Here is a 23,332-nt window from a genome sequence, read left to right as displayed (position 1 = left end):
ACAATATTTATATACCTCCTTTAATAAACACAGTTTGAAGTCTAATTGTCCAACTTTGAAAAATAAGTTAACAATATCTCACACAGATAGCATTTCATAAAACCCCATTATAACATTTTTTTTTTTTATCGTTTCATTGTAAAATTTGAATATCACTTTTAAATGAACATGAACTTTATAAGCATTAAAAAAAAACCAACATACAATTATTAAATATTATATATACCTTTTTTTATTTACAAATGTTTTATAACACAAAACAACAAAGCAGATTCTCTTCTGTTACTTTTTAGTGTCTGTTTCCACTATCCTGCCCTGCCCTCCACTTGAATCTCGCACTGACTGTCGCACTTGGTTAACTTTACATATAGGGGTTCTTCGTGGCCTCTTTGACGGCCTGTACACACTTAGCCATGGTCTGTGAAGCGCGACTGATGGAGTCGGTCATGTAGAAATCCTCCAGTTTCTGTAGGGGCGGGGATAGAGGCTGGGTCTCCAGCTGTCCCTTAATTGTCTGTCATAGACAGAAACAAAACAATAAAATACTTATTTCCAAAGATTATCACTACAGAACACTAGATATACATGTATATACTTATACTCCAACCCCCCTCCCCCTTCCAAAAAATAAAGGTACTGCTGTCCCAAGAAGGATTAATATCCTCCCTTCCCCCTTTTTGATCATTGCAATATTGATGTGATCTGGACTAAACATTGAAGTTTCCAAGCTACATGTATCTTAAGATTTTGTGCAGCATGGTGATTTCAATAATGACAGTGAGGCCATTGTAATTGCCTTAGTCAACGCGTTGGCCTGTTAATTACCATAGTCAACTTGTTGGCCTGTTAATTACCTTAGTCAACTTGTTGGCCTGTTAATTATCTTAGTCAACTCATTGGCCCTTTAATTACCTTAGTCAACTTGTTGGCCTGTTAATTACCTTAGTCAACTTGTTGGCCTGTTAATTACCTTAGTCAACTCGTTGGCCTGTTAATTACCTTAGTCAACTCGTTGGCCTGTTAATTACCTTAGTCAACTCGTTGGCCTGTTTGAAGTAGTTGGCCTCCTCTGCCTCTCCGTAGCGGGTCAGATGTGGGGCCACATCCTCCAGCCTGCTCCGGATCTCCTGTATTGTGTCATATGGAAGCGGCTTCTCTAGAATCTATTACAATATTAAAACAGGTTTAAAGTCAATGGTATATAACTTTTTAAGAATAACAAAGATACACAGCGTAAAGGACTGGAAGAAGATTCATCAAATCGATTATGATGTCATGATGTTTTTGGCACTAAGAAGACACTCTGGAATCATTTACTAGATGTTGACCTTGAAGAATACTGTAAACGTATTGTATTTGGTGTGTATGATATTTGGTGGAAATTAGTTTTCGAACAAGTTGGCGTGGATTTGAATTAGCGTATTCCTGAATGTGACTATTCTTATACATAGATGTATGACATTTAGCGATGTACTTGATTTAGCGGACGCCGCATTCCGCCAAAAACGCTAAATAGAATACACAGCCAAATGTAATACGTTTACAGTAACAAAAGTACACAGCATAGAGGACGGGAAAAACGATTGATTTCATCAAATCAATTATGATGTCATGGTGGTTCTGGGACTAAAATGACACTGGAATCATTTTAATATTAGATATTGAGCTTCAAGAATTACAAAGGTACACAGTAAATGACCTCTGTTCATGACAATCAATGTAATGGGATCATGGTTAAATATTGGTTTTAGATATTTCTGACGCAAAAATTTTCGTGGGGCTAAAATTTAGTTGATTTATGATTTAAGATGGGGTTTCCTGGGGATTAATTTTCTTGTTTATAAAACATATTACTTAAATAAATAAAACTTCAAAAAATTCCCTGGAAATCTTATTTCATTCTAAAGTTTTATGAGCTTAATTTTCAAAAATTAAGTTCATAAATGAATGAAATAAAAAAAAATTAATCCCATAGGAAATTTCTGCTTTTACAGTATCCAGTTCCTATAGAGGTATTGTACCTCAGACAGAGCCCGGATGATCTTCCAGTCATCCCGGGCCATCCCCGGGGGTGAGACTGCGAGTTTGGTCTCTTGGGCACGCCCCTCCGTGTTTACGTATGTCCCCTCTTTCTCTGTGTACGCGGCTCCCGGGAAAACAACATCAGCCATGGCTGCTCCCTTGTCTCCATGGTGACCTGAATTTCATTTTTTTTAAATCGCCAAATTTATTCCTCTTTTAAAGAGATTTTTGCCTCAAATTTAATACTAGTCTTTAACATTCCTAAAATAACAGTACTGCTGATAAGATTATAGAAGTTTTATTGAAGATTACAAGCCCTCTGTCTTTGTTGTGGAAAAATTAGTCAACAGAAAAATCATGAAATTTTAATATTATATCAACTGAAGGTTGATGAACTTTCACCAGTGAACACTTAACATTAATTTAAAATTTCAGATTTTGTTTGGCTTTGAGACAAAGAAGTGGATATTTTATGAGTGTAGTGCTCATGCAGTCCCCTCCCCCCTTGTTTCTATACAATTAAGAATAATGTTAGGTTCCATGTCTGTAGTATATGTGTATATGTATTCTCCACCCCCCCCCCCCAACCACCACTACCCCAAGAGTCTCCTACCTTGGTAGATGATGAAGCAGTCCTTGGGGAGATCATCCCGGGTGAGTACCCCCTCATCAGCCCCCAGCATGAACAGAACTTGGGGAGGGTTCTTTCTGATGTAGTCTACACCCGCTTTGTATCCCAGATCAAGGGCCGCCACCTGACTGGCAACCTTAAAAAAGAAACAAGGGTACCTTGTGAAATGTTCCCTGAAGAATACACAGTAAACTGTTACCTGCCAGTGGATGCATTTGCCACAACTTTTTTTTTTAGCATTTATACCCACATCAAAAAGCTTTAAAATAGGGCAAAATAAGAACAATTCAAAAGTCATCAAAGTTTAAATCCATGTGAAAAATGTGCACTAATAAATTAAGCCCCCTCCCCCCTTGCAAATGCATCAAACCTTCCATCATCCATCATTCAATCATCCTCCCCCTTCCAAAATTAAGACCCCTTGCCCCTCCCCCTCTGATTTTCTCTAATAACACTGACCCTGTGTAGAACATTGAGGACCTTCCACTCCTCCCCGCACCCTGACTGGACGCGAGCGGTCTGTGCGATGGTGGAGACTGCGTTGTGGATGGCCTGACTGTCCTTCCTCTGTAGTGAGGTACTGCCCACCACCACCATGGGCCGCAGGGCCTTGTTCAGTTTCTGTACACAGTAAAAAATGAAATGTCTTTAGTCAACAATGTAAATATTGTAGAGTGTGTAAACAATGTAAAGTTGGTAAACAATGTAAAGTTTGTAAACAGCAAACAATGTAAAGTCTCTAAACAGTGTAAAGGCTAGAAACAGTAAACAAATGAATGTAGTCTCTAAACAGTAAACATGTCAAGATTGTGCTCAGTCTGTAAAGTACGTAAACAGCAAACAATGTAAAGTTTGTAAACAGTAAACAATGTAAAGTATGTTAAGTTATGCATGTCAAGCTCAATGTTCAGTTCACATCATTATATGAAGTATTAAAGAGTTGGGTACGTGTTTGCATGACACTGTAAACAATGTATGCATTGTTATAAAAGGTACACCACATAGTTATACATTTTACAGTTATAAAATGTAAAGTTTATGTTCATTGTGGTTATACAATATCATGTACAGGTCTGAGTTATGTACTCTTAAGTTTATAGAATTGTAACCACCTATTGTGGTTCCCCGTACACTGTACACTCTTACCTTACAGAACGGATGAGAACCATCAGCAAGCTGCTTCAGAACCTCTGTAGAATCTCCAAGGTGCTACAAATATCAATAATTCTCAAGTTTTTACGACATATGACCTTGTTTCTTATATCCTAGATGATCTAATTTAAAATATAAATCATAAAAAAACATGACTCATGATAAAAATAATAATTTTTCAGGTTTTTTTTTTTTGTAATGCAAATTCCAACTTAAAAACTTTGAAAGGACCAGATCCAAGTCTGTTTTACAGAAAAAAAGTTGAGAGTTGAGCCATAGATATTTTCTTTTTTTTCTTTTTTTTTTTGGTTTTCCCATTTCTTTTAATAAAGAATACGGTAATAACAGCCACACTGAAGACATCATTATCAACTTAACAAATGTACTATAAAAGCTAGGCCTTCCTTCTAGGTAACTTAGCAATACAAGTTTCATTCAGGAGGTATTTTATATGTTAAAAGTTTTAACTCAAAAACAATTCTCCAATTTTAACTTGATTTTACGCTGAATTTCTTGACTTACATCATAATCATAAGTTAAGTCGACCTTTGTCCCAACAAGGGCCACTTCAAGGTCGTTATTAATCCAGCTGAAAATAACATGGAAATTTGTAAATACATTGTGTACATGGAAAAATAATATAACAAATCTACATACAAGTCATTTTACTAATGTATAACTCTAATTAATCATAATTACAGGCAATCATTCTATCAAAACTAATTACTGTATATATGTTTTTTCGTGTGTCACAAAATTTGCAAAATTGGGGTAAATATGTACCTTTTTTCATTTTAGTCAGTTATTTTTTGCATAAACAATATCGGATATAATTTCTGTGAATTTTTTTTTAAAGAAGTTAAGGTGATTGTGAAAATAACCGGATATATGGTATTCTTCCCAGAAACACCACATCAACTGACCTTTTTCTGACCCTAGTGTTCAGTAGTGGGGCCTCAAATCTTGGATTGGTGCCAATGAACAGAACTAGGTCAGCCTCTTCGATGGCGGCTAGCCCCGTGTTCAACAGGTAATTGGATCTCAGGTCTGTCCTACAAAGGTACATGGACACAATGTGTAAGGGACTAAGTAAAGCAAAATGTAAAATTATAGTATTTTCCTTCATGCCACCCCCTCCCCCTTGTTTTAAATTTGGGCAAAAATAAAAGATTTTGAAGACAAGGAAACATCAGATGTCTCACTTAACCTTCATCAAAATTCAGTCAAACCTCGTTATCTCGAACTAGATGGGACTGGTTAAAAACTTCGTGATATCCAAGTACATGTATTTGAGATATCAAGGGTAATCACTTTGACATATCCATTGTATTCGAGATATCGGTGTTTGAGATACCAAAGTTCAACTGTACATGTATATTATGACATTGTAATAAACTGAAGGAAATAAAAAATAAAACATCCTTCTTCCTTGTTTTACATTAAGGTTATAGGACTGTTGAAATAAGAAACAAATGAACAAATGTTAGCGACAGAAAACCTCAGATGGCCCGCTGCACATTTTGTCTTTCAGTGACCGCCAGAAGCGGAAGTCAGACAATCTGCACCACATGTGCAGTAAATCGCAAGCAATTCATCATAGGTTTATAATGCCTTTCAAAGCTATTAAATTTTAAAACCCAGTTCACCTCTTAAACACAGATACATGTAGATGTAATTACCACTTGTTTTATGCAACTATATTAATTTTATTTATCAATGTATGAGATCACATGTTAAGTTGTAAGATGTTTTCTTTCCTGAATCAATGCAACCAGAATTACATTCTTGACTAATAATAGAACTTTAAGTGGCAATGTATATTCATGCAACTTTTTTCAGAGAAATGGAGAGAGAGAGAGAGAGAGAGAGAGAGAGAGAGAAAGAGAGAGAGATGCAGACACTTCCTACCCAGCTCCATCCATGGGGAAGATTTCCTCGGTACACAGGGCCTCACTTCCCAGTCTATTAAGGAGGTCCTTCAAGGAGACCAGTGACTCTGCGTCCACCAATCCCCCCGCTAACCCTGCAATCTGGTTACCCTCAAAATTGTTGATCTATAAATTGAAAGAAAGTTGCGATTTGTCATTCATGTACTTTGTAGGGATAACTGAACGATTTTTTCTTGAGTTTTGAAACTTCCAAAGAAGATTCTGATAAAATAAAGTGATATTTCTTTTAAATTGATTGTTACTTTTCACAGAATCATGAGGATATAGTTTAAAGATTAACCCTCTGTCTGATCAATAAATTAATACTGTGTCTCAAAATTTGTTGTGTATCTATATGAATTTTGTTATATATATATAGTGACCGATGAAATCATAAAATTGAACCATAGGAATTCTAATGATTCCAGAGTTCAGTGTGCAGGAAAATATTCATCCCCATTTTTCTTTTGCCCCTTTTGCCCTCGTTGTCAGCATGCGAATTTAAGACTAGGCGAATTCCAATGTCTCATAATATCTCTTTTTAAACACAACTTTGTCTGGGCGAATTTAAGACGGGGCGAAATTGTTTGCAAGTGAAGAAGGCGAAAATTACACGGGGCGAAAAAAACCCTGAAGCTACCACAAACACGAACCATGGATGAGGCCGTGATGAGGGCATCCTCCCAGGTCGTCTTTTTGAGATTTCCCGCTTCGTCTTTGACAAAGGGGAAGGTCAGACGTTGTCGCTTCAGGCCGTCATAGGCAAAGCGCGTCTTGTCCGAGATCCATTCCTCGTTGATTTCCTGCGAACAAAAAAAAAAAGTACTTATCAACTACATTTAACACATCTTATATATTACGTGTCATATCCCATATGATTGTATCAAACAGTCATTTGTTAATTATTAATTTTAAGAATCTCTGCATAGGAATTCAATGAATGTATTTATTTAAAAAAAATTGTTAGTTATTGCTCATATTAAGTGAAATGGAATAAAAGGTCTTGCTGATATTGTTTACTAAGTTTTATTCAAAATAACTTTATTTATCATTTGCTTGTGATAAATTAGTTTATGGAAGTTACCACTGGCAACTTCATGTAGTTTTCTTTCTCAATTTCGACATTATGTCAAAATTTATGGTAGAATTGTTACCTCATTCATCCGTGGCAGGATACGCATGACCTCTCCTGACCTTGTACTGACCACAATGTTACTGCCGACCGCATCTAGAACATCCACGCTCTCTATCTTCCTGTAATAGAGAGCAGATGAAATGTGAATAATACAAGAGTTAAACAAGAGGAAATAGAAAGGTTTTTGCTGCATTTCCCCTTAGGCTAGTATAATTATTTATTGTACTGTGAAAATATTGGAATACATTGTGTCTTAATTTTAGTAGATTTCTTGCCTCCCCCCCCCCCCCTCTCCCCTTGCCCATGAATCTGCATCCTCAACAAATTATGAAAGTTTAAAACAGTCTTAATTCATTGACCATTTATGAAACTTCCCAAACATTACATCCCCATAAAAATATAAATACTGGCACTCTCAATGAAAATTAACCACCTCAAATTTTAATGATGTCTCAGTGTTTGACCAAGTTATCTTCTGCCTCTTATCCCCCCCCCCCCATCCTCTTTTGAATTTGCATTCCATCACTACTACAATCACAAAAGTTTAACAAGAGAAACCAGACTCCAGATATACGTGTATAGTACTGCACCTTGTCTCCCAGGGTCGGGCTGTGAAGGCGTACGGCTTGGAGGTTAAAGCTCCGACGGGACACAGATCAATCACGTTTCCGGACAGCTCCGATTTAAAGAGTTTCTCTACGTATGTCCCGACCTGCATGTCACTTCCTCTTCCTGTTGTTCCTAAATCGTCCACTCCGGCTACTTCACTCGCAAACCTACAGACAAGTGTGAGACAGGTCGTTATCTCTCCATGAACTTTAACATTTGTGAAATATCTAATTGCTTGTTTGCTTCAAAATAAATAATGTTAAAATATCAATTGAAAATAGCTAACTTCAATCTTTAATTCATAATAAATGTCAAATATCTTATAATTGAAAGAAATTTCTAACGCATAACATCACACAAAATAGACTCTTATATTGTTGAAACTCTCTATTTCACAAAAAGACCATGACAATGACTTTATTGTAAAAATCAAATAAATTATAAGTAAACATGCAACTATGATCCAGATAAATAGCCGGACGTTAAGTACGTTGATTTCCCTCTAACTGTGTCAATTTAAGTACCGGTTGGTCAGATGCCCATTAACTGTGCCATACCTGATGCAGCGAGTGCAGTGAATGCACCTGGTCATTATTGTCTTCACCAACGGTCCAATGTTCTTGTCCTCAACAGCCCTGAAAAAAACATCAGATTCACAATGTGATAAGGGTCAAAAATGTGATAAGTGTTCAATTCAAACCTAAATTCTTCATGTGAACGCGGCTTTAATATTGTAAACCAACTTTACTTTGCCTGCTAATATATGTACAAGTACACTCTGTGGAAACTAGAGATCACTTGCAATCTACTGCTAACATGTATGCTCTTCTAGCTTTGTAAGTGAATACCACAAAAACTTACCTTTTACCGGCAAAGTTAATATCAGTGAATCGACTTCTGTCACTTCCAAACACCATAGACTGATCCTGAAAATAAACAAAACAAATTCAGAAATATCATTTTCAAATTGATAAATCTGGAGCCCCTGAACAAGTTTACCTACGGACTTCTGGGCTTTAATGCCTTACCTGTAGATCACACTCCCCGCCCTGGTCACAGATGGGACAGTCCAGGGGGTGATTCACCAGCAGGAACTCCATAACCCCCTCCCTGTACAACAATATATAGAATATGTAGTATGTGTATCATACAATGTATAAATAGAACCATTTTAACAAAACCTTGGACTTTCAGAAGTACGTAGCTATCTATTTCTTGTGTCAAAACAAGTTACGAATGACGCTGTTTCAAGCGAAATATACACCCATTGCATAGTCTAAGCTCAAAAGCCAGACAAATCGTGTTGATTTCAAAGAGCCATGGCTGAATGCCAGCCAACAATGAAATAGACAGGCCTATGTCACATTGCTGTTTAACACAACTACCCAAAGTCCAAGCTCTTGTTAAAATGGTTCTAACACTTTCTTGTAAACAGACTAACATGGTTATAGCAAACAAACTTCAATAACATTTTCACACAGAAAATATATTTTCATCTCCATATCTCAAAATTGTATAATACATTTATTGGATATAATGAATAATTCAGTTTCTAATGAACCAAAATCGCTCGTCCCTTGTGTTTTCATAAAACCATGTTTACTGACCAGTAAGTTGATATTAAGTTGAATAAAGATATGATATCATAAACAATCATAAATTTATAATACTGACTTCACAGTCATGCCATTTATATATAGTAAGCCCAAAAGAATGTCCAAGTCAAATATACTGTACCAAAAAATATATCAAAAGATCGGAAAAACAGATTGTTTTCTATGAAGGATTCTTTAAGCCTCATTATGGTCCTTACCTTGCCTTCCTGGACAGTTCGGAGTCTGTCTTCACTCTCATTCCTTTCATTACAGGCATGGCACACGAAGCCACCGGCTGAAACATTAACAACAACATTGGATTAATACAGAACAACAATTCAACAAAAATTCTACTGCAGTAGGGCTTTATCTCTAATCTACCTATAATAAAAGTTAATTAATTCCATGTAAGGATTATTTAATTACTGTAAGCCAATCTCTTTATTTTGTGATTGACCAGTATATATATACCTTTGCCGATTTCTCCACTTCGACAAGACACATTCTGCAGTTGCCGGCGACGGACAATCTTTCATGGTAACAGTATCGGGGGATCTGTACACCGCCCTCCGCACAGGCCTAAAACAGAGAAATCAATCTGTCATAAAGTACAAATATCAACCTAAAATCTTCAGCTGACTCTGGCATAAAACCAGCATTTAATTAATACATGTAAATGCACAATTGCATGTGTGCTTTAAAAATCTCTGACCCCACAACATGCACCATTTGCAGGCACAGAATATTTCCCACAAATTCATATCTGTATAAAATTTCTATCATTCTGCATTAGAAATGACCTCTATCTTTTTTTTTTAATGGCAAGTCACAAGTCTCCCAAAACAGTTCTTAGGAACACATTTTGGTTTCATTTATATTCACAGAAATCAGTTTTCATAGATTTAATTAAGTTCAAAGTTTCAAGGATACTTATATTCATGGACAACTCAATACATGTAATGAAATTTTGAAATACTGAAAGTAGAAAAAATAATGATGAAACCATTGTAAACTGTGGTTTAAAATTCTTGAATTGTTAACACAAATTTGGGACTAGATCTTTGCTGTATGTAAAGAGTGATCTAAAAATTATTGAATTTAATCAATATTTGGTGCCATGGAGACCTTGCTGTGTGTGGTTGAATGACCGTCTTACCTGTAGGACTGTAGTCCCTGGGTAAACATAAACAGGTTTGTCATTAATGAATACTTCAATCTTTTCCGGCTGGGTGGCCACAGAAGTTGTGCATCGAACTATTGGAGAAAGGGAAATAATAGGTCACAATTTAGTGAAGTTTCAATGCATTACATAAAGTTAAAGAAAACATATACAATTAAACATGATGAGTAGGTTTGTCTATGTACCTGACTTAAATTTTAAGAATTAAATTCTTTAGTTTATTATTTTTCATTGTGCCAAAAAAAATCTGGGTTTACTTCGGGTTTATTAGAGTGGACCCAGAGTAAACCCAGATTAAACCCAAAGTAAACCCAAAGTGGACACAGAGAGTAAACCCAGTCAGAAGTACATGTATACCCCTGAAAGCAGACGCTAACTGTGTATTCGGAATATACAAAGGGTAGGAATTACAGGCAGAAGGATGGTAAGATAAAATACTTGTCTGCTTCACACTTTAGTGCATACAGTTGACCTCAAAAGCAATTTCAAAGTAAACCCAAAGTAAACCCCGAGTGGACCCAAAATTTCAAAAAGTAAACCCAGAGTAAACCCCAAGTAAACCCAAAAAGTAAACCCGGGGTTTAGTTGGGGTTTACTCTGGTGTTAGGTTGGGTCTGATCGGTACTGTAAGTGATTGTTTGGAAGCATGTCTGAGAATTTAAACATACTTGAGTGTTTGAGCATACATGAGTTATTGAGTTTCCATACTAGGTGTATCTGTTTGAGTTCGAGTGTATCAAAGTGTTTAAGCATATCTAAGTTTACAATTTACTTGTCATGAGTGATTGAACATACCTGAGTGTTTGAGTAAGTTGGGAGCTGTAACAGCCCGGGCCAGGGGCCTTAACCTCATCATCTTGATTTCTACAAATAATGACAGTTTATTTATCATCCATGTCTTATCAAATCATAAAGATGGAAACCTTGTACAATAAAACACGGTTATAGCGAACATGCTTATAATGAATTGATGCTTACAGCGAAATGATTTTCATTCCTCGAGACTTTATTACATGTTGTAAACTTGACAAATATATCCAATTACGCTTACAACGAAGTCAAATTGCCCGTCCCTGGAACTTCGTTATAAGCATGTTTTACTGTACAATTAATATCATAACAATTCACTTTCTGTACACCAAATTATTATTACGGAAAAGGGTTGCATTAAAGATCACTACACAGCGATTTTTCTAGAGACAATTAAGGTCCGAAATTCGGCCCTTTCCCCTTGCTATTATTGCAAAGTTTTCCCTTATGTAATCAATGTGTAACAAGTAACAAAATGGACAGTCATGAAAATGGCATACAAAGATAATCATGACATTATTGATGGAAGATTTTGAACGATTAAAAATTCTTTCACACGCATCTGTAGTTTTTGTTTCAACAGTGTACGTGTTTACTGAAATGGATGACTTGTTGTGCAACCAAAATTAATGAGAAAATTCGAATTATCAGTTAATCATGTATATCTACAGATAAATGCAAACGATGGTACATCGACAATATTTTTAAACCGGTTTTAATGTATCTACAATTAGACTTAATCAACTTAAATTAATGAAACCCTAAATTGTAAATGCAATTAGAATATCTTCGAAGTAATTGTTGCTCACCTTGGCCAGTATAGAACCGGAAGTGATATTTCGGAGAGAAGGGTAAGGTAAACATGGTAAAGTAGTTCACGGGGAAAGGAAATAGCTTTTTGTGTAAAAAAAAAAAAGCATCAAAAAATAATTTTCAACTTTTTTTATATAAAAATTTATATTTCCTGTAAAAATTTCACTCTATTTCGAAAATTAATTAATGTTTTTTACATTATTGAAATTCCGTTATCGTGCGGATTTGTTATTATGACATTTTTACCTTTGCCGAAGCCTTTTCCGGGCGAGACACCGGTGCGAGAACACGTTTTATTATATTCTGCAAGATTTCCTTTAAACAAAATGGGTTTCGGAGATCTTAAAAAGAAGGAGGGTTTATCAGTGCTCAATGCTTTTCTAGCAGACAAAAGCTACATTGAAGGGTTGGTATATTTCTACAGTTTTTTTCATTTCGAATTAAACATTTTTGAAAGAAAGGGGGGATGGGGTTGCACTGTATTCTTCATGTTCAGTTTCCAAGCAAAAGCAGTACTATTTCAGACACGTATGCGACACATTGGAAATTTTCTTGCCCAAGACTAGTTACAGATTTAAAATACTTTGATATGTGATATAAGGATTGAGGTGTAACGGGATGGGAGAAATAATGACGGACCAGACCGGGTTTCGAACCCGGGCCCCCTGAATCTCTAGTCAGGTGCTCTACCAACTGAGCTATCTGGCGCCGGTATTCGAACCGGTCTGACCGTCACAGAGGAAATATTTGACAGATGGTTTAACTTAATAGTTTAACCTTTAACAGGTTGGGACCACTCTCCCAAATGGGATATAATTGCCCGTTTGGGATATAATAGCCCAAATGGGATGTAAATTTTAAGTGCAAAAAATAAAAAAGATTGATTTTGAAATTTTTGATATAAATCCGCATTAGAATAGATGAAATACAACAACTTTTGGTAAACAACTTTTTCTGTAGCTGTACTATTACTGAGATTGATCCCTCAGTTTATCCAAAACTTCTTGGGGATCAATCTTACAAACTATAGAAATATAGAAAAACTTCTTAACCAAAAGTTGTTGCATTTTATTCACAATAATGCGGAATTATTTCAAAAATTTTAAAATAAAAAAAAAATATTTTTTTGCACTTGAAATTTATATCCCATTTGGGCTATTATATCCCAAACAGGCTATTATATCCCATTTGGGAGAGTGGTCCCAACCTGTTTAATCAGGTTAGGCACAGTTCCCCATTAGAAAGAATAATCTTACTGTGACCAGGCTACCCTCAGGTCACAGTAAGAATTCATCCTATTTACTTGCAATGTAGTAGCCGCGAAGCGGATGTGCTTCGCGTCAAATTTCGGCTTGTTAAAAATAATCTGTAGGGGAAAAACTTGGGAAGATCCATAACAAACATTTTTGAACAAGTATGTGTAGATAGTCAACAAAATATCCATTTAACGGGTCATACCAAGGCATTTGCACAACTTCTACATTTGAATTTGCCTGCCATTTTGCCGGAATTGGCACAAGCAAGGAGTGTGTTGGATTATATCATTAAAATAGTGACCATAAATAGCAAATTTTCAAGCATGCTGTTAAACGATATTGATTTGTTGCAAAAATAAACAAATAAAAGAGAAAAAACTGAGTTACTTTAGACCAATTATATAAAAATTTAGGTGAGGTACAGTGTTATTTTTTTTTTCTATTTGATGCACAGGGAGTATAGGTGGTCCATAGGATATCTGTCATTTTTACAAATTTTTTTTTTTTTTTTTTTTATTTAAGCTTTAAATTTAACCAATTAAGAATTGGTAAAAAGTAAAATTCTCCAATCATTGTAAAAAAAATTTCTTTATTTTTTGCTAATACTTTATTTTTTGCTAATAAATTTTTATCAACAGGAAGCAATTCCAAACAAACAATAATTTTATTTTGGTGTTGATGGTTTTTTTTTTAAAGATGTTTGGCACCACAACAATTTTTGTTGATCAATGAAACGTCAGTCCCATAAAACACATACATAAAAAGTCACAAAATGTTGTGTTTTGCAGGTTTCAGCCCTCCCAGGCAGATGCTGTTGTGTTTGACGCCCTTTCAGGCCCTCCCTCAGCTGATCTAGAAAACGCCCTCCGTTGGTACAACCACATCAAGTCATACGGGGCGGCAAGATCATCGTAAGAAATTTTTTTTTTCCCTTTTGAAAATGAAATTCTAAGTATCCAGAAGAATAGACGAAAAGGCCATTTGAAGAAAAAAAAATTTGTTAACAGTCAACATGATTACTTGCCATCAAAAGTAACAAAATCCTATGAATGTCAATGATGAATAGAATTTTCAGAGAAGATTTTCATATTTCCATTAAGGGGAGACAGGATGCGGTTTTTCGTTGTTTGAATGATCAAATTTAATAATTTGTTGAAAAAGCTATTGAAAATGAATTATCTTCAAATGAGTTATGCACATTTCTTTTTAAAATTACATGTACTAAAAGCCAGCATTTTATGTAAAAGGTAATATTAACCAATGAAATACAACTCGAATGCTTCAGTGATGTCATTTACCTTACACAGCTTCACTGGACGTAAGAAGGACCTGTCCGCCTATGGACCAGCAGGAAGTGGAGCCCCTGCTGCCGGTGGTGATGATGACGATGATGACGATGACATCGACCTTTTCGGATCCGACGATGAAGACGCCAAGGCAGAGAGAGAAAGACGACTCGCAGAATACGCAGCCAAAAAGGCCAAGAGTTAGTATTCTTGTGATGTTTTGAATGATTGAACAATGTGTGCTCCTTTCATTTTTTTTGTCTAGAATTAAGGTCAGTTCTAAACAAGGATATGATATTTGTTTACACTTTAATTGTTCAGATTGTCAGTACATTGAAAAACATTCAACATTATTAAAAACACAGTTTCTTCAATAAAACAATTAAAATACCAGCATGCTGCATAAAAAAAAGAAAAAGAAACTGGTGTGAGGAATTAAAAATTGATTTTATTTGGTCTAATCTGTTTTCAGAACCCATTTGAAAATAGCCATGAGGGTATTAGTCTCATTATGACATTTCTAGTTTCATTTGGTCCAATCTGTTTTCAGAACCCGCCCTGATTGCCAAGAGTAGTCTCCTCCTTGACGTGAAGCCCTGGGACGACGAGACGGACATGGCAGAACTAGAGAAGTGTGTGCGGACAATCGAGGCCGACGGACTTCTGTGGGGAGCTTGTAAGTGTCTGTCGATCCCATGATTCCCCTCGCACAACTTGTTGATGAAGAGGGAATAAAGAATCACCAAGTGTGTGAATGTGGGTGTGTTAGTGTGCTAGAAGTGTGTGCGCAGCATCTAGGTTGATGGACTTCTATGGAGAGCTTGTAAGTGTCAGTTGATCCCATCGCACAACTTGTTGATGAAGAGGGGATAAATCATCAACAGTTGTTTGAATATTGGAGTGTTAGTGTTGGAAAGGTTGATAGCAAGATTGAAATGAAAACTAGCACAACTTGGTAAAGCATAGCTAATTTGTGTGCATGTTGGGGGGGGGGGGGGGGTTAGTGTACAAAAGCTTGTGAACAAAATTAAAAGAAACCCTAGTGCAACTTGGTGATAAAGGGAAGATGGAGCATAGCCATTTTATGTTGTGTATGTTGCGGGGTTAGTGTACAAAAGCTTGTGGGAAAGAGTAAAAAAAAGAAGGAAATCCTAGCACTTTGAATCCCTTAACTTCGCTTACTTCTTTAGCAGTGTAATTTGTAAGTTGTTGAGAGAAGGTATATAGTACTACTGTGTGTTTTGGGAGTACTGTATCTTGTAGTCTACATTGAAAAAAAAATCTTGCCACTAAGATCATCCGGCTTTGTGCTGTTATTTGTCACTGCATGTTGTAGAGGGCATTGCTAACTGTGTCAGCGTGTTTGGGGGGAAAATCTACAAAAGTTTGTTGGCCAGATTGAAAAAATTTTTTTAGAATCATTATACATTGAATACTTCATAGGCACTATTAATAATATAACTTAAACCCTTTTTATTACCGATTTAAAAAATTATCAGTGAATTATTCTTTGAATTTTAGTATTGTCAATTTCATGTATCATACTAGTATGTATATACAACTCAATTTTATATACTACTGTCCAGTTATTTTACTTGATTCACAACACATTCAAGAAATGTTTCCATTTATTTGGCAGCTAGCAAGATTGTATTTATATGGAGGAATCAATGGGACATTTTGAGATATTAACATGTTTGAAAGGACTGGCTTCTGGAATAAAAGTCTTTGTAGAATATTGTTAAAAGATCCTGTGTCAAGATTTTTTCTACAAAAACAATTCACAGAATATTTGTTTTGCAGCCAAACTAGTTCCAGTCGGATACGGAATCCGAAAACTTCAGATCAACGCCGTTATTGAGGATGATAAGGTAAACTGCTTTAAGTTGCTTTAAAATTCATTTAGTAGAGAAATTTTAAGTTTTTGAGCTGCAAGCTCGAGTGAACTTTTCTGATCACCCTTTGTCTGGCATGCCTCTGTCTGTCCCTCTCTCTGTGAAGAAACATCTCTCAAGCACAGAAGAGCAACGGGCATATGTAACTGATATTTTCATTGGTTAAAAAAAAGGGTCAGAGAGTTCATGCATATTTGATTAGAAATAGCTACATCTACTTTGTTGACCCACTGTGATGATGGAGATACATCATTAACATGTATTTAATGTGAATCACCCATGGGTTACAGGTGATATAATTTTGGAGGATAAAAAAACTCTTTAAAAAAAGAATTATTATTGATTTAAAAGAGATAAAAAATAGATGTTATGTACAACTATCTTGATGCTAGCCTTTTCGTTGTTTTACCAATTAATTATTTGTTGGTAGAATTCCATGAAAGGCTTAAATAAAAGAGTGCCTCTGTACGAGCCTGAAAGAATTTGTTATGTCTTGCAGGTCCCTGAAATTTGGCAACATTCAGTTATTAAGGAAAAGAGGGAGTTTTTTGGGGTGAAAGGGGGGGGGGGCAGACAAGAGACATCTTTTCTGTTGCAAATGTATAATACATAGCATCAAGAAAATGTTTATTTGTCACAGTGTCAGAAAGTGAAAATCTTGTTCTTCTGTCAATTCTTTCCCATGTTACGGATCCGATGTTAGACATTTTGTTTTATGGTGACCCCAGTGGCTTTTGTTTCCATTTTTTCTTTTTACACAGCATAATGATTTTCTGGTTATAGGTTTGGGATCATCAGTGATTTTTGATTTTAAGTATTTTACAAGTCTGGATTGGTGGCTTCAGAACAAATATACAATTACAATTTTTCAAAAGGAGAGAAAAACCGTTAATATGTCAAAACGCTTGCTGGAAAATTACTTTCTTGAAAAAACAAAGCGTGAAGGGCTCTATGATAGATTTGATCACGCCCCGACCAAGATTATCACCTCATAATATTCAAAGAATGATATTCCTCATTACTTGTATTTACATAATTTTAATGAATTGTATGATTAAATATTAGAATATTGACATACATGTATTTATGTAATTTAAAAGACATGAAAAATAGATGTAATTTGCAGCTATCTTGATGAGCAAGCTTAGTAGATGAAGTTCTCCCAAGTTCTAGCCTTTTCGTTGTTTTACCAATTAATTATTTTGTTGGTAAAATTCCATGAAAGGGTTAAATAAAAGAGTGCCTCTGTACGAGCCTAAAAGAATTTGTTATGTCTTGCAGGTCCCTGAAATTTGGCAACATTTGGTTATTTTGGAAAGGAAGAAGGGGTTTTTTGGGGGAAAAGGGGGGTTGGGCAGACAAGAGACATCTTTTCTGTTGCAAATATATAAAACACAGCATCAAGAAAATGTTTATTTGAACAGGATTTTTATAATTCAACAGTGGCAGAAAGTGAAAATCTTGTTCTACTGTCATTTCTTTCCCATGTTACTGATGTTATACCTTTGTTTTAAGGTGACCCCAGTGGCTTTCGTGTCTGGTTCTTTTTTTTTTACTGAATGTGATGAATTTCCAGTTATAGTTTTTGGCACATTAACGATCATCTAAGATGACATGTATTTGATTTTAAGTATTGTACACGTATGGATCAGTGATTCAGATCAAATATACAGCTCATTTTTTTCAAAAGGAGAGGAAAACCGTTTATAGGTCAATACATTTGCTGGAAAATTTCTTTTGGGAAAGGGGGGATGTGCAAGTGCTGCATTTGTTTCTACGGTTTTGCCATTTTAATATTTACTATATATTTTGAATGGGTGTATACTTTTTAGTGACTAAGATTATGTCTAGTATTTGGTATATTTCAATTTTTTTCCAATTTTTTCAAAACAAAAAAAAATTGTAAACATGAAGAATATGAAATCATTTCTTGAGTATTGTGAGGAGATAATTTTGGTCGGGGCGTGGTCAAATCGAATGATGCCTGAAGGGCTTTATGATAGATTTGATTACACTCCAACCAAAATTATCACCTCATAATACTCAAAGAATGCTTACTTATATTTATATAATTTTTAGCAATTGTTCAATTAAATATTAGAATATTGACATATTTATGTAATTTAAAAGAGATGAAAAATAGATGTAATGTGCAGCTATCTTGATGAGCAAGCTTAGTAAATGTAGTTCTCCCAAGTGTTAGCCTTTTTCGTTGTTTTACCAATTAATTATTTGTTGGTAGAATTCCATGAAAGGCTTAAATAAAAGAGTGCCTCTGTACGAGCCTGAAAGAATTTGTTATGTCTTGCAGGTCCCTGAAATTTGGCAACATTCAGTTATAATGGAAAGGAAGAAGGTTTTTTGGGGGAAAAAGGGGGTTGGACAGACAAGAGACATCTTTTCTGTTGCAAATATATAAAACACAGCATCAAGAAAATGTTTATTTGAACAGGATTTTTATAATTCAACAGTGGCAGAAAGTGAAAATCTTGTTCAGTTCTTTCCCATGTTATGGATGTTAGACCTTTGTTTTAAGGTGACCCCAGTGGCTTTTGTGTCCGGTTCTTTTTTTTTACCGAGCGTGATGAATTTCCAGTTATAGTTTTTGGCACATTAACGATCATCTAATATGACATGTATTTGATTTAAAGTTTTGTACACATTTGGATCAGTGGTTCAGATCAAATATACAGCTCATTTTTTTCAAAAGGAGAGGAAAACTGTTTATAGGTCAATACATTTGCTGGAAAATTTCTTTTGGGAAAGGGGGGATGTACAAGTGCTGCATTTGTTTCTACAGTTTTGCCATTTTAATATTTACTATATTTTTTGAATGGGTGTATACTTTTTAGTGACTAAGATTATGTCTAATATTTGGTATATTTCAATTTTTTTCCAATTTTTTCAAAACAAAAAAAATTGTAAATATGAAGAATATGAAATCATTTCTTGAGTATTGTGAGGAGATAATTTTGGTCGGGGCGTGGTCAAATCGAATGATGCTTGAAGGGCTTTATGATAGATTTGATTACACTCCAACCAAAATTATATCACCTCATAATACTCAAAAAATGCTTACTTATATTTATATAATTTTAATGAATTGTACAATTAAATATTAGAATATTGACATATTTATGAGATGAAAAATAGATGTAATGTGGAGCTATCTTGATGAGCGAGCTTAATAAATGTAGTTTTCCCAAGTGCTGGCCTTTTCGTTGTTTTATCAATTAATTATTTGTTGGTAGAATTCCATGAAAGGCTTAAATAAAAGAGTGCCTCTGTACGAGCCTGAAAGAATTTGTTATGTCTTGCAGGTCCCTGAAATTTGGCAACATTTATTTATAAAGGAAAGAAGGGAGGTTTTCGGGTGGGAAGCTTATTGCTGATTTTGTTATTGGTAGTGTTGCTCAGATGAGCAATGTGGCCCATGGGCCTCTTGTTTAGTGTTTTTTGTGAAACAAATTTAACAAGGGAAGTTATTCCCTTTATTTTAAATTCAAATTTAGAAATGTTTTGTGGAGATTAAATACACATTGGCTAAGAATTATAGCTGTTTTATTATTCATTTAATTTTTATAGCCACTTTTATTACAGACATTTTTTCCTATACATTTCAGATCAGCACAGACTTTTTAGAAGATGAAATAACAAAATTTGAAGACTATGTACAGTCCATGGACATTGCTGCATTTAACAAAATTTAAATAAAACTTGTTTATATTTGTACAGTGTTTTTTTCTCATAAATTGGGGAGCATAGACTAGTGGTTTTGCTTAGTATGATATACATCAAAATATTTAACGTTACATGTATTCGCACAATTCACTAAAATGTGCATATCAGCTTAACATCTTGTACATATATGAGATATATTGTAAAGAATCTCTCGTGAAAATATAATTATTCATTTAAGCATTTGAAAGAAAAGGCCACAAAAAGGTATTTGTGAATCTCAAGAGGCTTTACTTATATTAATATTTATTTATTTTGAACGTGCACTGTAACTTGAGACTGCGATTGGATACGTGTGATTGTCACGTATATTATAATCAGGTACGGAATATGATCACATATTGCAACTAAGAGAGTGATTGGATATTAAAGAGATTGCCTATGACCAATCAAGTGCCGCGGTTTTGAACTAAGACGGCGATTGGATGACAGTGTGTCAAGTTTAACCAATCAGATGCTGATCCGATATAACAGGACTGCAACTGAGACGGCGATTGATTGGATGACAAATTGCAATGCTTAAGGCTGCTTAGTCCGATTTGTTTTTGACAGTTACAGTTTCAAGTAATATTCTGTACAAACCTATTATCTTAAAAAGTTGTAGACCTTTACCTATTTACACCTGTCCAGCAAAATCGGTCTCCTTTTAAAGATAGAAATGTTTGGAAAAAATAAAAAAGATTTACGTAAGGGAAAAAAAATTAAAGCAATGCACCATGAGCGTGTTAAGAAAAGAGCTGGAACTGTATGGTTTCGTCCGAGGATTGATCTTATGATTCTCCATTTTCGAAAACATTTTTGAAATCTTATTTTCTTTTTTTAATCTCGTATGTCAAAGTCGTAATACCCAACTTCTTAAATGGTCGGGAAAATTATATCATAGTGCTTATTATCATACATAATACTAAACAAAACCATCGTACATTAATTAAAATCAGACCAAGCAAACCAATCAGGTTTGATATTTAACGGACTCCAACTGAAACAGCAACTGGATGACAGATTGTCTTGAATAACCAATAAGAGGCCCGATTTGATATATAATGGACTGGAATTCAGACAGCGATTGGATGGCAGATTGTCATGTAAAACCAATCATGGGAGCGTTTTGATATAACGGACTAACCGAGGCAGCGATTGGATGACAGATTTTAAGGTGTATACTATATATAACCAATCACGGGAGCGTTTTGTTATAACGGACTGTAACCGAGACAGCGATTGGATACGGAAAATTCTGCACTTAAAAAATGATGTTAATTGGTTCATTCATATATATGATGGATTAGTCTGTTACCAGTAAGGTCAACGAGATCGACTTATCGCGATCTATATCTAGATCGATTTATGGTTTTTAAGTACATATATATATAAGAACATGGTAAATTATTTTTGGAATACAGTTATTATATAGATTAAAATTTATTTTTTATTTTTTGGTTCTGGGCTATGTATACACCCCCTCCTCCCCCACCCCTATCGATTATCGTATATCATAAGCTACTTGCAAGATGATATGATAATTTCATAGATTGTATAAGTTGTATATGACCTCCATGTTTTACAGAAGATCTGTAAAAAGCCAACAAAAAAGGATAACAGGTAATATAGAATATATACAAACAGTATTGACTATTAATTGACTATATACCTATGGATTTTTTAAATAACCTTCACAATTTTTCGACTTTGCTAGTAATTACTATCATATAAGAAATACCACTTTTCGCATTTGTTCTTTACATTTTACGCGTGTGGCGGTCAGACCGGTTCGAATACCGCCCCCAGATAGCTCATTTGGTATAGTCTGTCCCAAGATATTTATGCAGCACATTTGGACGATTTTTAATAACAATACACTTACCTGTGAAAGAAGTGCAGTTGAAATAGTTGAAAGGGATATTTCCCAAGATAATTTCATTGACACATTATCATCTTTCACTCGGAAAAATTCACAGGAACGAAAACAGATTCCTTACGGAGATTTATAATGGGGAATGTTTACATCTTTTCTCCATTCGGAATACACTCGGAATACATCGCGCAATATTTTAACGTTATCATCCGGGCTTGCTGCAATACAAAATCTCCGTAGACATCACATTTTTTAGCATTGTATTGAAACCCGATAAGCTAAGAGGGGCGTTTTGAATAAGAAATCTTGGAAATTTTTCATACTTTTGAATGAACATCGTTTGAATCCTGGGGTATTTATAAATATCAAGCAATTAAGCCAAATGTGAATCCAAAATATCTTGGGACAGAGTTTTTATAGAACACCTGACTAGAGATTCAGGGGGCCCGGGTTCGAATCCCGGTCAGTATGAGCTGTCATACGCGGTGTGATTCTTGTCAAAACTTAATTAAGGAAAAGTATTAGGTTCAAAAGTGAAGTTTTGTTTGTCATCACGAGTTTTCCCCATGATTCGCGAATTTACGATTTTTTTTTTGGGGGGGGGGGGGAAATAATTAATGAAGTTGATAATTATAACAAACGCCCGGTTTATCGATTGGTGGAAACCTACGGCGATCGACTGAAACTGGCAGGACTGAAATCTACACGCCCCTCTTATCGATTGGTTGAAACCTACAGCGACCTAAGAAAATCACGAAATAATCATGATGAAGTCATACTCAAATTCCCATGGGCGACGATTTGACTGTTTCTTTTAAGTAACGTACGTACTGATGTACATTTACAGTAATTTAGTTAATTTAACTTTCTTTAGGCAATCAATTTTTTAATTTGTTAAAAGAAAGCTGTAACTATAAATAATAGAATGCTTTTTTTTGATGATCCATGCGGCATATGAAGGTAGCGATCATTGCAGAAAAGTTACATAACCCACTAACGCGGGTTACATGTATTTTTCTGCAATGTCGCCTCCTTCGTATCCCACATGAATCACAAAAGAGCATTTTGTTTCCTTTAATTTACACCCGTTTTCCGCACACATGAATTTCTAGTATATTGAATAAAATAGCTATTATCAAGATTTTTAAGAAAAGACGCAATATATATGTTCCTTATAATGTAAAAATAATTCATTGGCCCTTAAAATGCGAGTTTACGGCCCAAATTAATTAACTATTTCCAATCTTTTTCATTCAAAAGCTTCATTTCTAAGAGAGTCAGACGTGAATTCAAATTATATACTTCATTTTTCAAACTTTTTTGAATTGCCTGTACATAAATTAAAAATTACGCAATAAAATTATATTCATTTTATTACCATGTCCCGTTTTAATCCACTACTATTTGTCTAATTTATTACATGCATT

At 35.0% G+C, this 23,332-nt stretch overlaps 2 protein-coding genes across 2 annotated transcripts; one reads left to right on the top strand and one right to left on the bottom strand.

The window, feature by feature from the left end:
• Nucleotides 1–206: 206 nt before the first annotated feature.
• LOC128162634 (NADH-ubiquinone oxidoreductase 75 kDa subunit, mitochondrial-like) lies at nt 207–11,941 on the bottom strand. Its single transcript, XM_052825875.1, has 20 exons — nt 11,872–11,941; nt 11,048–11,116; nt 10,229–10,326; nt 9,544–9,651; nt 9,291–9,367; nt 8,506–8,587; nt 8,339–8,403; nt 8,035–8,112; nt 7,459–7,644; nt 6,888–6,987; nt 6,387–6,536; nt 5,714–5,859; nt 4,729–4,857; nt 4,328–4,394; nt 3,800–3,862; nt 3,113–3,274; nt 2,636–2,789; nt 2,022–2,197; nt 1,029–1,163; nt 207–514 (listed from the first exon to the last, which is right to left on the bottom strand). The coding sequence occupies exons 1-20, from the start codon at nt 11,924–11,926 to the stop codon at nt 362–364; spliced, it is 2,253 nt and encodes a 750-aa protein (XP_052681835.1). The 5' UTR covers nt 11,927–11,941; the 3' UTR covers nt 207–361.
• A 182-nt stretch (nt 11,942–12,123) lies between these two features.
• On the top strand, nt 12,124–20,041 carry LOC128162635 (elongation factor 1-beta-like). Its single transcript, XM_052825876.1, has 6 exons — nt 12,124–12,281; nt 13,920–14,042; nt 14,439–14,617; nt 14,968–15,093; nt 16,221–16,288; nt 19,936–20,041. Exons 1-6 carry the CDS (start codon nt 12,202–12,204, stop codon nt 20,020–20,022), a joined length of 663 nt encoding a protein of 220 aa, XP_052681836.1. The 5' UTR covers nt 12,124–12,201; the 3' UTR covers nt 20,023–20,041.
• The last annotated feature ends 3,291 nt before the right edge of the window (nt 20,042–23,332 follow it).

The sequence above is a fragment of the Crassostrea angulata genome, chromosome 9, assembly GCF_025612915.1.
Source record: "Crassostrea angulata isolate pt1a10 chromosome 9, ASM2561291v2, whole genome shotgun sequence".
Taxonomy (NCBI): domain Eukaryota; kingdom Metazoa; phylum Mollusca; class Bivalvia; order Ostreida; family Ostreidae; genus Magallana; species Magallana angulata.
Note: the sequence above shows the minus strand (reverse complement) of the source record. Positions and strands in the feature narration are given on the sequence as shown.